The following is a 14,271-nucleotide window of genomic DNA, read 5'->3' as shown; positions in this document are numbered from 1 at the left end:
CTAAAGAGCTGATTTTCTTTTTTAGTGTTAATGAATTGTAAATTGATTTGTTATATGTTTAAATGACAATCCCTACAAGAAGGAATAAAAATTCCTTAATGTTTCTTTGGCTAATGCTCTACTAAATAAAACCAACTCACATTCAGAAGCCACTGTGAATGGTAAATAACTAGATAAAAGCAGTCATCCTGTATTTTTAGCATATTCAGTCTTCGTGTTCTCCAGCAAGCAGAATTAGTAAAAATGTACTAGCATTTAATGGGAAGCAGGTGCAATTTCCACAAACAAACCTGGAAACCAGAAGAAAATTCTTAATCCTGGAAGTACTTTTTTTTTGGTTTCTTTTGAGATTTTTCCCAACTCAGTGGATATGACTTTAAAAGGAACTCTTGAGGGCTAGAAGAATGTAGAACAATGGAGAGTCACTGTACTACTTACAATGCCCATTCTGCTGTAAGTGGTTTCTTCTCTTCTCTTCTGACTTCATTTTGGCCTTTATGTACCATTGGCACCTTTTAAAAGGGTAAACAGAATCTTATTTTTAGAACTGGATGAGAGTCAAAACCAACTAAAATACCTACCACCCATGGGCAAAGTTCTTATCATAAAGGCTATTTTTAAAGAACATCTTTATAACACGTGAAAATACTCTATACAAGGCTTTTCCTATACATCAAAATTAAGTCCAGATTAGAACAAAGTACTCTCAGCTAGATTGATTGATCCAAATGATAGGAATCTTAGAGAATATGCTATAATCAATAATAACCATCATGTCCTTCCTTATATAACCTCTAATAGCTGAGTTGATAAAAAGCATTAAAAGTCAAAATGAGAAAGTTTTTTTGAGTCAGAATCTCAGACATTTAGACAACTATCTTCTAGTTTCATTGCTAAGGGGAAGGTTTTTCTTTTAATGTCAGAAATTTGGTAGAGGTATGTTCTGTTCTCTCTTGGGATAATTGTGCTCTAAGAAAGAGGAGATGCTTATTTTGCATGACTTCTTCAACATGAATAAATTCATCAGCATCCATATGATTTGACAGTTCATCAAATTTCTAATTCCAAATGGTTAAACAGAATACATCTGTGGTATACAATCCAATCTTTCAATGTGAATTTATCCTCAAACCCTATGGCAAATTGAGTATTTATTCAGAAATGTTTTATAGCTTTTGTAGAATAATTTCCAATGAATACCTCTCCCCCCCATCACAGTGCTTAAGGGATACTTCAGAATGATTTTTTTTTTATCTTGTGTAATTGAAATTATCTTCCCCAGGATGTAGAACATTAAAGAAGAAGTTTGTAATATCATATAAATTGGCAAATATGGAAAGTAAGAGCTGAAAATAATTTAGTACAAATTTTTCTTTATCATTAAATTATCTAAGTGGTATTCAAATTCTGCTTCAGAAATCCCAAATAAAGATAACATTTGAGCCCATCTCTCAAGTTTATTAGGGTAAACTGATTTAGCCTAAAGGCTAAAGGTTTGCTAAACATATAGCAACACATAAAGTGTTGACATGTTTATTTTTTTTAACCTAGTTGTCATTGTGACTTTCTATGCACCAAAATTGTACTTAATTCCTCTTCTTACAAGACAGACTTAGATAGGCTCAGAAGAACTCTATACACACACACACACACACACACACACACCCCACCCCACCCCAGCCTTTCTTTTTTCAAACAAGCTTAGACCTCCACCGGGATCCTTAGGGTTTTGTTTGGTTGTTTTCATAACCAGTTCTCCCCTGCCAGTCATTAAGGATTTTGTAGGTCATGTTTGGTATTTGTAGAATATTATATGGAATATTTTGTTTTCAACCAAATGGTTAGTTGGTTTAGAGAATCAAAAATTTGTGATTTGCCCACTATTAAAGATGGTGGTACAAGACTGTGATGACAAAAGGAATTATCAGAGGTTAGCATGAGGTATAAAGGGAGAGAGAAACAAAGTGCTGGGCAAAAGTGCTGAGATGGTGGCACCAGGGCATGCCCAAACTAGTACTTTTTATTAGGATTAATTTATTGGTATTTCCTGCATTCTTTCATATATATTTTTTTCTTTTTTCTTATTACTATAGCTATGACTCTTCTTTCAGCTAATCAGCCTCACAAAACAGGACACTCTGAGAGATATTCTCTGTTTATTACAAGAGCAATACTGGGCCTATTTATACATAAAAATTTTAAGTAAACATGGGGTAAATGTGCCCCTTTTACAATTAATTTCCTAAAGAAGTCACCATTTCTACTCAACCACATTATAATATTCATGTTTCTTTGTTCCCTGATAAGTTCTGTAAAAGTGGGTTTGTTACAACAAACTCTGACACCTTTAGCAGAATTGAAATTATTATTGTTATTATTATAATTGTTCTAATTATTCAGTTACAGTCAGACAGGGATCCACCTTTGGTAAGTGCCTTCTAAGTACTTGTGAATTTATTGATTTGTACCTTTAGCCTGCTCTAAAATTGTAGATAATAATTCTCCATGCATGCATGTCTATAATTAATTAAAATTAATTTTAATAAAATGTTGATATGTAAGTAGAATTTTAAAATGAACAAAACAAAAAGAGTGTTGATGATTCACTAACTATTGTCCCAAAGGTAGCTATTTGTTATTTCTGCTCATTATCAGATATCAACATTTTCCAGTTGAGATGCTATACTTTAGCTGGTGTAATCATGGATATGTATTTTTTTGGCTAGCATGCTTATTGCACTTTTAAATCATGACATTGGTTTTCTGCAGTATGTGTGTTTTTCAGATTATCAAGAAAACTCCCGAGGTATTCTTTGTGCCTCTACTAATAATCTACAAGGAATAATTTTTCCCCTTGTAGGAATAAAACTGTGATCTTATATCTTGACAATATCTGACAAAGAGTTGAAGCCTAATATCAAGGCTTAAATAAGAAATAATACTTGTTCTTTTATATGATTTCGTACATAATATCTTTATTCACATCTCTGTATTGTCAGTACCTGCCTCCTGGTAACAAACCAATATATCTAAAAATCAATAAATTGTTTTAATTCATTGTTATACCAAATGTGGTGCAAAAATAGAAATACAAGATTTAGATGGGTGAAGCTCTTCAACCAGCTAGTCAGGATTCATATCTAGATCTTTTGCTATGTTAAATTTGTTACTCTAAATTTTCATCCTTATTACACTAAAATGGAGAAACACTGGGTCTATAAAATCAGAATATAATTCTAATATAGTTCCTTTCAATATTTAATAAATAAATATAATACATAAGTTTATAGAAGCTTTATAAGGAGCTTTTATATAAATTCTCTGTTGAATTATTTTTTTTCCCAGGAAAAATCCCTTTCATGGTAAAATTTGAATGTAGCAAAGGAAAAACTCTGAAGTAACGGAGTAAGAATTTATGATTCATAGCTTTCAAAGTGTTTTTATCAAGTCTTCAGTTGCTTTCACATTCACAAGCCTTGATACAGACAACTAGCCTTGGTGGTTCTCTTATCATATAAACCTCAGTCAGAGTAGAATCTGCCTTGATCTTTTCTCTCAAACATGGTTTGTCACATTTAAAAGTGTATGAATACAAAGTATATCAGAGAATGGTTATTCACAAATCTTGGAAATAATCTAGTATGCTTTAGTTACCTCCCAGTGATTAAGAAGAACAAAGTTAGAATGACGAGGAGAGTAAAGCCCCCAACAGCTGCGGTGGCTATGACGAGAATCTGTCCCTGTTCTGCCGCCATGTCAGAAGCTGAAACACAAATACAATATTAAAATTTCCCTGGGTGACATTTCACTACCAAAATTATTTTACAACTTGGTATATGCTTGAAAATATGTTAGTGGATACCAAAAATCCCTACTATGTTTGCCTTTATTTGGCAGATAGGATGCAAACCTAAAATAAGGGTCTGAAGATTGAGGTCATACCCTTTCTTCTTTTTTTTCACAAAAATATCAATAGAGTAGATGGATTCTTAATATCCCACATTTTAGGATTAAGTATTTGTTGCAAATCTAAATCAACAGATGGACTTAAAGGATTTTGTTTATGTAATTGCTATTTATTTCCTTAAACACTTTAATCAACAGACTATAGGCTTTACCTACTGTTTTGGTGTTTCTTTCCACAAAGTAGAAAGACTGTTGCATAATTCATTTAAGAATAAGCTTTTTTTTTTTTTTGTATTTAATGGAGCTTAATTCAAACACTAAAGTTAAGAATTTGCACTCTACAGCACAAGGATGTACATAGCAAATTCTTAGATATTTAGCAGTAATTAAAAAAAAATGACATTTGAAAGCTTCCTTTTTTGAAGAAAAGACTAGATAACATATGGTACCAACATATTATTCCTAATTAACAAAACTGTGTCTAACACTGTATTGGATGCATGTTTACTACTTTCCAGGAATCTTTTAAAATTTATTAGTTCAATTAATTCATTAGACATTCTTATTTGTGTATTAGAGAGGTTTTAATCAGTTATATTTTTTATTGGATGGGATAGGTACAATTGCTTAATAACAGAGGTAAGAAAACCAAAGCCCAGAGAAGGTAAAGAACTTGCCCAACTTCACACAGAATTGGTGTGTGAATTCATACCAATCACCAGAATTCAATCTTTAGATTTATGGTTCATTTCTCCTTCTTACGCTATAACTTAAATAATAAACTTAATTATAAATATTCTAAAGTATTGAATCAATCAGTCCCTTTACTACCTTTTAAATAGAATAAAGCTTGATTTTTATTTTGTTTACTATAAAAATCTGTTAATCAAATCGTTTATACACAGAAAACTGAATAAAAGAAAGAATATAACTGGGAAACAAACCGTTTAATTCCCATAAAAATTTATTAAACTTGGGCACTTTAAGACTTTCACAGAAGTAGATCTTTTGGGCATCAAGTACTCGGTATACTATGTGCAAATTTATATCCAGGGTAATAACTTCCTCAATAAAAATGACATATCTACAAGAAAATATCTGAACATTAAAAGCTATTGTTGAATAAGAAACCAGTCACAGCCCTTAAGAAGCTTTTTGGGAAATCTAAAGGTAAATAAAAAAAAAATCATTTATGTTCAGTTTACAGTAAGAAATTTATTAAACCTTGGAATTAGATTTTAGTCACTATGATTTAATTAAGATATTTTCAAGCATCTATTTCCTTTAGCTCATAGTCTGTGCAGATTCAAGGTAAAGGGTTGCACTTTATCCAAAAAATAACGTGCTGAAGATTTTTTATTAGGTCCTCAATGAATTTCCTAATCTTCAAAATAGCACTGATATTGTGGGAATTAATGTGTGCTCTTAAATGTCACATTTTCACATTGAAAATTATTGAATAACAAATTATAAGGAAAAGATGTTACAGAAAACAACATTAAATTTTTGAAGATAAAGAAGATGGCATTTAAAAAGAAAACATTTACTTAGCGACAGCTGTATTTGTAAAATATATAATTCAAGAGTTCTAAAACTAGAGCCTGTATTTTCATAATAGCCAGGTGGCAAGTGATTTATTAAGACCATATATACAAAGTTCAGAGAGAGGAGAAGATTATGTACTTGGGTCTTTTGAAAATCAGATTACTTTGTTATAAAACACTGTTGTTTAACTTCAATGACTGCTTAGCAAACTGCCAGTTTTGCTAATATATCTCCTTTTTCACACTTGCAATTACATATTTATGAACTTTGCTTCAGTTAAAATTTTAATTAAATAACAGAATATTAAGTTGTGACACTTTGAAAAATGCATATGCCTGTATAATTGTTTCTTAACTTCTGTACCAGAAATCCTAAACACTCTTCTTTGGAGATTAACATATAGTTGACCCTTGAACAACACAAGTTTGAACTGCATGGGTCCACTTATATGAAAAAAATTTTTGATAATACACTACAGTATTATAATTGTATTTTCTATTATAATTTTTTAAAAATATTTTATTTATTTATTCGTGAGAGACACACAGAGAGAGGCAGAGACACAGGCAGAGGGAGAAGCAGGCCTCCTGCAGGGTTCCCAATGCAGGACTCGATCCCAGGACTCCAGGATCATGCCCTGAACCAAAGGCAGATGCTTAACCACTGAGCCACCCAGGTGTCTCTCTATTATGATTTTCTTAACATTTTCTTATCTCTAGCTTTCTTTACTGTAAGAATACAGTATCGAAAGATGAATGGATCAAGAAGATGTGGTTTATGTATACAATGGAATATTCCTCAGCCATTAGAAATGACAAATACCCACCATTTGCTTCAACGTGGATGGAACTGGAGGGTATTTTACTGAGTGAAGTAAGTCAGTCGGAGAAGGACAAACATTATATGGTCTCATTCATTTGGGGAATATAAATAATAGTGAAAGGGAATATAAGGGAAGGGAGAAGAAATATGTGGGAAATATCAGAAAGGGAGACAGAACATAAAGACTCCTCACTCTGGGAAACGAACTAGGGGTGGTGAAAGGGGAGGAGGGTGGGGAGTGGGGGTGAAAGGGTGACGGGCACTGAGGGGGGCACTTGACGGGATGAGCACTGGGTGTTATTCTGTATGTTGGCAAATTGAACACCATTAAAAAACAAATTTATTATATAAAAAAGAATACAGTATATAATTAATATACATAATATGTGTTGACTATGTTATTGGTAAAGTCATCAGTAGGCTAGTAGTTAAGTTTTTGGGGAGTCAAAGTTATATGTGGATTTTTGACTGCATGGGGCAGTGGGGGTGGATTGGTGTCCCTAACCCTGTTGTTTAAGACCCAACTGTATAAAAATATATAAGTCATTTGAAAACAAGAGCATATAAAATGATGCACTATTATACCAGGAGTAAAACGCCATGGATTATGGGGCTGGGATGATTGTGAACAAATTAGGGACATCATTATAATCAATAGCACCCATTATTTGTTTCATACCAAACTATCCTCTAGCACTATGCTTAGTGCTTCAAATTCAGTATCAAAGTATTCTGCACAATGGTCTTAATAGGTAGGAACTAGGGGCAGCCCTGGTGGCTCAGCAGTTTAGCGCCACCTTCAGTCCAGGGCCTGATCGTGTAGACCCCGGATGGAGTCCCATGTTGGGCTCCCTGCATGGAGCCTGCTTCTCCCTCTTCCTGTGTCTCTGTCTCTCTCTCTCTGTCTCGTGAATAAATAAATAAAATCTTTAAAAAAATAGGTAGGAACTATTATTATTCCTAGTTTAAGTGGTTATATTTATTTGCCTAAATTCACCCTTCTTGTACACAGGAAAGCTGCCAATTCAACCCCGATTTGCCAGGCGCCAGGCCCATGCTATTGTCAGTATTTTACACTATCGTTTTTAATAACAGAACAAATGGCAGGATCCAGCTCTTTTGTGGGTTCTCAATCCATTTTGCTTGACCTTAGTTTCATGTCTGTAAGATGAGAATGTTCAATTAAATGTCTTTGTCACAATCTTTCAGATCAATTTTATGATGATACTGTGTTATCTATAAATCCTACAAATATTGGGAAGAATAAGATTTTCCATATGAAAATAAGAGGAACACTCATGATCAGTGCTGCAGCTCTTGGTCCTTAATGGGGATAATTTCTGCCTCATCATATTAGTGTTAGCCAATCACAAAACTATGACTACTCAGGATGAAGTCCCTAACTTCATTCACAAGGCTCTCTATAAATGGCTTTAAGTGTGTATCTCCAGATTAATATCTTATCATTCTCTAACCAAGCTGAATTTCCTCCAGTGGCTTGAGAATGCCAAATTCTCTTTTATGGTCAATTCCTATTCACTCCTCCTACATGAATATCACATCATTTGGAAAGCTTTTTAATTTTTTTTTCTGATGGTTTAGATTTGATTAGGTCCCCAGACTTATGTTCCCATAGACCCTTGTACTACTTCTACCTATAAATTTCCATCATATTTTATTGAAATGACTTCTTTCATAATTTTTTCCCAATTAGACTACAAATTCCATGTGGGCAGGGATTTTATTCACTATTGTACCTGTAGTAAGTCGAATGATGACATCTCTACTACCCCTCTACCTGCCCCTATCTACAGAGAGAGAGAGAGAGAGAATTTGTAGGTACAAGTAAGTTAAAGATATCAGTCATCCTGTATTAGCTGTGTGGACCCAAATCCAATGACAAGTGTCTTTTGTAAAGAGACAGAAGAGAAGATAAAGAAGTCCATGTGAAGACAGAGGCAGAGGCTGTGAAGTTATGTAGCCACATGACAAAGAGACAAAGAATGCCTGGAGCCACCAGAACCTAGAAGTGGCAGGGAAGGATTCTCTCCTAGAGCCTTAGGAGGGGGTGTGCTTCTGGCCTCCATAACAAAGAATACATTTCTTTCGTGTGTGTCATTTAATACAGCAGCTCTCAGAAATTAATACAGTATTCAGCCTATAGGGCCTGATACATAGTAGTAGCTCAATAAATATCTGAGGGACTGGATTGAATGATTGCATTGAGTGATTTTGGTTAAAAAAAAAAAAAGTCAGATTAACCTAGCGTAGTCCATACCCTCACTTTCCACTTGAGATATGTAAAGATTTATCCTGTAAGTAGCTATATGTATGTGAAGTAAGTCTACCCAACATAATTTTAATCAGAAGAATCCAATTATTCTGTATGCTTGGACATGATACTTTCCAGAAGGCAGGAGTTGCTAGGAAATACAGGCTTCTACAATTAATCAAATTAAGTTGATTAAGCTTAGAAATGTGAATCAAAGGTTAAGAATGCATCAGTTCATTCAACAAATGTTAATGAGCACCTATTACATGGTAGACACTGAGATAAACACTGGAGATTCAGTGATGAACAAAAAAGATTCATAATTCCCTCCTGGATTTAAGTTTATGGGAAGGACAGACAATGAAGAAATAATTACAAGTATAAGAACCGTTACAAAAGGGATACATGGGAATTGCTCCATAAAAAGAATAAGCAGCCCCGAGCAATTAGTCAGCAGAGTGGCAGTGAGGAAATACAGTTGATTATTGGACAATATGAAAATTAAAGTGCCAAACCTTACAGTCTAAAATCACTAGACAGCTCTTGATTCCCTCAAAACTTAACTACTGTTAAATAGCAATAGCCCCTTGTTGACTGGAAGCCTTTGCCAATAACATAAACAGTTGGTTGACATATATTGTGAGTGTTATATGTATTATATACTATGTCCTTATAATAAATAAGCTAGAGAAAAAAGTATGTACTCAGAAAATCATAAGGAAGAGAAAACACATTTACAGTACCATAAAAAATCTGTATAAGGGCAGTGCTCCCAGTAGTCCTGTGGATCTGTCTTGCTTTAACAATATTTGGACAGAAGAGACCCAGACACCTATTCTTCCAGCCTCTAGCCACCCTCCAAACTCTTCTAGTCATAACTTCGGAACCATAATCTTAGCCACCATCTGCCTCTAGGACTAGTCAACACCATTTTTTGAGCTTATGTCCTTATTGGGCTGATTCCTTATATTCCTTATTCCTACCATGAGCTCCCAGATTCATCAGAATTATTCCACTGTGGTGGAGGCTGCTGTCAACCAACCACCCAGTCAATATGTATCTGCAGGCCTCCTGCACATACCTCTCTTTGGGCTTCTATTTCCACCTCAATAATGTGGCTCTGGAAGGCAGGGATCCCTTATTCTGTGAGGCAGCTTAGGAGAAGCAGGCGGGTGCTGAGGGGCTCTTGAAGATGCAAAACCGGAGAGGATGGTCATGCCCTCTTCCAGGAGGAGCAGAAAACATTCCGAGGTGAGTTGGGTAAAACCCCGAACTCCATGGAAGCTGCATGGCCCTAGAAAGAACCTGAACCAGGCCATTTGGGATCTGTATGCCCCACGTCTCTGTGACTTCCTGTAGAACGACTTCCTGGATGAGGAGGTGAAACTCATCAAGAAGATGGCAATCACCTGACTAACCTCCACAGGCTGGCCAATTTCCCGGCAGTGGTGAGCGACTGTCTCTTCAAAAGGTTCACCTTCATGCACAACTACAAGCCTCTGGAGCCCAGGGGCCCTGGTGCCTCTCCCTGCAGCTACAAGGCACCTTTTAAACCACTCTGGAGCCTTGTCCCAAGCCTTGGAGCAAATGAAGTCAATACAACTTTTCACAGAAAAAAAATTAAAATAGAATAAAATCTCTGTGTAAGTGGACCAGCACAATTCAAACCTGTGTTGTTCAAGGGTCAACTACATGTGTTAGGAGGAGGAGGAAGATAAGGAGGAGAAGGAAGAGTTTTTCCTTGGTTAGAGGCCTCAAGGACCTGATTAATTAAGTAGATACTTAGATAAAGAAACCATAAAATCATCTACCAAACTGCTTCCAGAAAAGTACACTGTAGCCACAAATTCCCTTGTCATGAATGAAAATTTATCTGTTAGCACCACCTATTTATTTTTCAATTCTTCAAAAATTATTTCTAATAAGCTTTGTAGGAGAAAATGTATATCATTTACTCAGGTAAGGAACACCCTAGAGAGCAAACCTGTCCTTAAAAAGAAACAATGATATCCAGGTAAGAAATGAAATTTATTTGGGATTCAATGATTGGAAATGTCCCTTTGCTTAATGGAATGAGGTTGTAGTCTTGGAAAAAAACCAGTATATTAAAATAATTATTTCATCGTATGGTTTTGAAAGAGGTATACTTCCTTACGAGGAAGCAATTATCCAAAAAGAGATGCAAAATTGTTACTGAAGAGTACCTAGCCAATGGTTGGCGTAAGTCAGGATGCCATTATAAGTGAGGTTTACTTCAGTTGTTTCTATTTAAAGAAGAAAAAAAAAATAAGTGAGGTTCTTTACTTGGAATCCAAATACTTTCAAAAAATAGATTTAAAAAAATAAATTTCATGTCTTTAGGAAAGTATGGAGAGAAAAGCAATTTGGCTATTTTTAACCAAAGAATTTTCTTCTACTGCGACATGATTTTGTCTCCCTGTAATCAAGATTATTCTAGTTTATATTTACATTTCAAAGTAAAATCTGTTATTTGTATGCTGTGTCATTTTCTGTGGAATAGCTTTTAAAGTTAACTGTTTTCTGTTATGAACATATTTTTAAAGTTATTGAAGACAGCAGTTACTTTTCTTTTTGAATAAAGTATTTCTTAAAATGCTGCCTAGGGAAACAAATGGTGGTATATATTGTTTCAAATTTAAATGCTTTATTTACTACTGCCAATTCTTGATGAAGTGTCAAAATTTCAAATGATATTATCTCATCATTTCACCAAAATGATTTTTTAAAGAACAGCAGAAATCTCAACAATGTAATGTTTATTTATTCATTTTTTTTTTAAATTTTTATTTATTATGATAGTCTCACAGAGAGAGAGAGAGAGAGAGGCAGAGACACAGGCAGAGGGAGAAGCAGGCTCCATGCACCGGGAGCCCGACGTGGGATTCGATCCCGGGTCTCCAGGATCGCGCCCTGGGCCAAAGGCAGGCGCTAAACCGCTGCGCCACCCAGGGATCCCTCAACAATGTAATGGATTGACAGTACCCAGTATATTAATCTTAAGGTTTATTGACAAACCATGCAGGAAATCCTTATTATTTTTAATTTTCAGGAAAAAAAAATTCCCCTCTTATGTCATATACTGTAACCAAGATGAGTTTAACCTTATGAAATATAGGGCAGCCCTAGTGGCGCAGCGGTTTAGCGCCGCCTGCAGCCCAGGGTGTGATCCTGGAGACCTGGGATCAAGTCCCACGTTGGGCTCCCTGCATGGAGCCTGCTTCTTCCTCTGCCTCTCTCTTGCTCTGTATCTCTCATGAGTAAATTAAATGAATTAAAAAAAAAAAACTTATGAAATATAAATATTGCCAAATAGCCAAATTGCTTCTCTCATACTTTCCTAAAGACATGAAATTCATTTTTAAATCTATTTTTTGAAAGTATTTGGATTCCACATAAATATAAAGATTTAGCAATAGATAATGGAGACTAATCAGTCTGTAGAATCTCAGCACTATACGGTTACACAGACATGTGAGTATGATAGATGAATGAAAGCTAAAGATCTATTTTTTCCTAGATAAATATCATCTTGTGATTTTTGTAGTCGATGCTGTTATTCTCTTGGCAACCTGGACTTGAAATGTGCAGTCATCTTTGTTTCCACCTTTCCCTATGACTTTATGTCCAGAATCAAATCTTTACCATGTCTTACATCATCTTGTGTTTATTACCACTGGCGCAGCCTCATTTCAGGCTTCAGCCTTATATGATTAGGCTACGTTTATGTTTTTCTATTTAATTGGTTTTCTATAGTATTTCTTCCCAATCCATCTCACATTATATGGCCACGTAATTATTCTTCAAAATCATATTTAAAAAATATTCAGAGCCTTCCCCAATGCCTAAAGGGTAAAATCATCCCACCGCAATGGGTACACCATTCTTAGAGATGTCCAGGCCTGACACCTTGGACTCAGCCCTCCCACAATTCTCTCCTTTGCCTTCAGGATGATCATCAAGTCTGTCGTGCCCACATTTTTTTTTTAAAGATTTTATTTATTTATTCGTGAGAGATAAGAGAGAGAGAGAGAGAGAGAGAGAGAAGCAGAGACACAGGCAGAGGGAGAAGCAGGCTTCATGCAGGGAGCCCGATGTGGGACTCGATCCCAGTCTCCAGGATCACACCCTGGGCTGAAGGCGGCACTAAACCGCTGAGCCACCCAGGGATCCCCCGTGTCCACATTTTAAGTATTTCTTAGATTCAACCCCATCCTCTCCTGTTCCCACAACTATTTAGATACTCATCTCGTGTATTTGAATTCCACAAGAGGGCAAATCCGTTTACATGGAATGCAGTAGAACAATAACAAGATGGACAAAAAGAGCCTCTGAAGAGACATCTGACAGGTGTTCACATATGAAAGAATGCATACTTTCCTCCATAAAACAGCTTTGATGCCTCATACTCTTACTTCAGATGTGTTTATTGATTTCCAAGTTCACAAAACAGTATAGTAACGGTAAATTAAGTAAATTGAGGTCAGGGTGACATACCTAAAGAGAGAGAATGGAATGGAAGTGCATGTTGCTAGGCTGGCCGACAGAAAACTGAGAAAACTGAAAATCTGATGTAAGGTTCCAAAATATACACTACTCAGGAGCTAGGAATTTAGGATCAAACATCCCTGTAAAATTCAGGGAGCACAGAAGGACTCACTATGTTATAACCCAAAACATTAACATGATTATATAAGATCAATTTAAAAAAATGCTGAGTTATGTTCAAGATATTTTACTTAAAAGGGCAAGAGTCTGTGGATGGGTGATTAGAAAAATACGCCTCTGCAAAATGTTTTAAAATAGTAAAAATAATACTTTTAAGACCAAACTCTTGTACAAAATTTTCATCTCTCAAAATAAGATTCAATTTCTGAGGATTTCAAGGCTTTGGCTCATTTCAACTATACTATAAGCTTCTTGAGGGCCAGAAATATCTTTCAACTTTCTACGTCACAAGGAATTAGTAGAATGCCTTACACAATCTAGGGATTAGTAAATATTCATGAAGAAGAGATAAAGAACTACTCTAGTTATAAGGATTATATGTCCCTGGCTAAAAGAGTTTTTATATATGATGTATTTGATAATGCTCCTGCTTAAAAATGTTCTAGTTACGTCAATGACCCCTTACACATTTGTATTTTGGTATTTAATATGTTCAGAGATAAATTAATAGAAAATAGTGTGAGTTAGGATTTTTTATTCAAATACCCCTGCTTAGGCTTTGAATGGAGTAAATATTTAGAGGAAGAGTACTGGCATGGTATGAATTGGCACGTTTCTTTTACATTCATTCAATATTTGATGCCATTTACCAACAGGAAAAATACTAAGATGAGAGAGAGAGAGAAAGAGGTGCATGATGTTCTCTATTCCACTCAAGTAAGCCAGTTACTAGCTTCTCAACTGGATGGAAAAAGAAAAAAAAAGCCTCATGGATCACGTCTGAAGTAGGGACGCTTAGCTGGTATTATACTTTTTCAGAAAGTGATTTCGCTGCTGTGCTTTCCTCCTCTGGTCTGCAGTTCTCCAGAAACAATGCAATTCAGTACATCAAACTGTGGCTGCACTGGGACACGGAAGATTTCCAGATTCACTCATCCTGATGCCCTCCAGATTCACTCTTCTTGATGCCCTTAATTTACTTGTCAGATAAAAATGCCAAATGACACAGGGATAATTGGAAAATGTGAGTTTGGTACAAC

General features: G+C 35.4%; 1 protein-coding gene across 23 annotated transcripts in view; it reads right to left on the bottom strand.

Moving 5' to 3' along the window:
• The window catches only part of EPHA6 (EPH receptor A6), an 880,674-nt gene that overhangs the window by 243,821 nt on the left and 622,582 nt on the right, over positions 1–14,271 (bottom strand). For all 23 annotated transcript variants that reach the window (XR_007407962.1, XR_007407961.1, XR_004811710.2 and 20 more), the window contains 2 exons: positions 3,655–3,763; positions 439–512 (listed from right to left, as the gene is read on the bottom strand). Coding sequence is in view for 20 of the 23 variants with exons in the window: in XM_025417283.3 (XP_025273068.2) it covers positions 439–512; positions 3,655–3,763 (183 nt within the window). In the remaining 3 variants the exon portion in view is untranslated. The remainder of the gene's footprint in view (positions 1–438; positions 513–3,654; positions 3,764–14,271) is intronic.

Source organism: Canis lupus, chromosome 33 (assembly GCF_003254725.2).
Source record: "Canis lupus dingo isolate Sandy chromosome 33, ASM325472v2, whole genome shotgun sequence".
NCBI lineage: Eukaryota > Metazoa > Chordata > Mammalia > Carnivora > Canidae > Canis > Canis lupus.
Note: the sequence above shows the minus strand (reverse complement) of the source record. Positions and strands in the feature narration are given on the sequence as shown.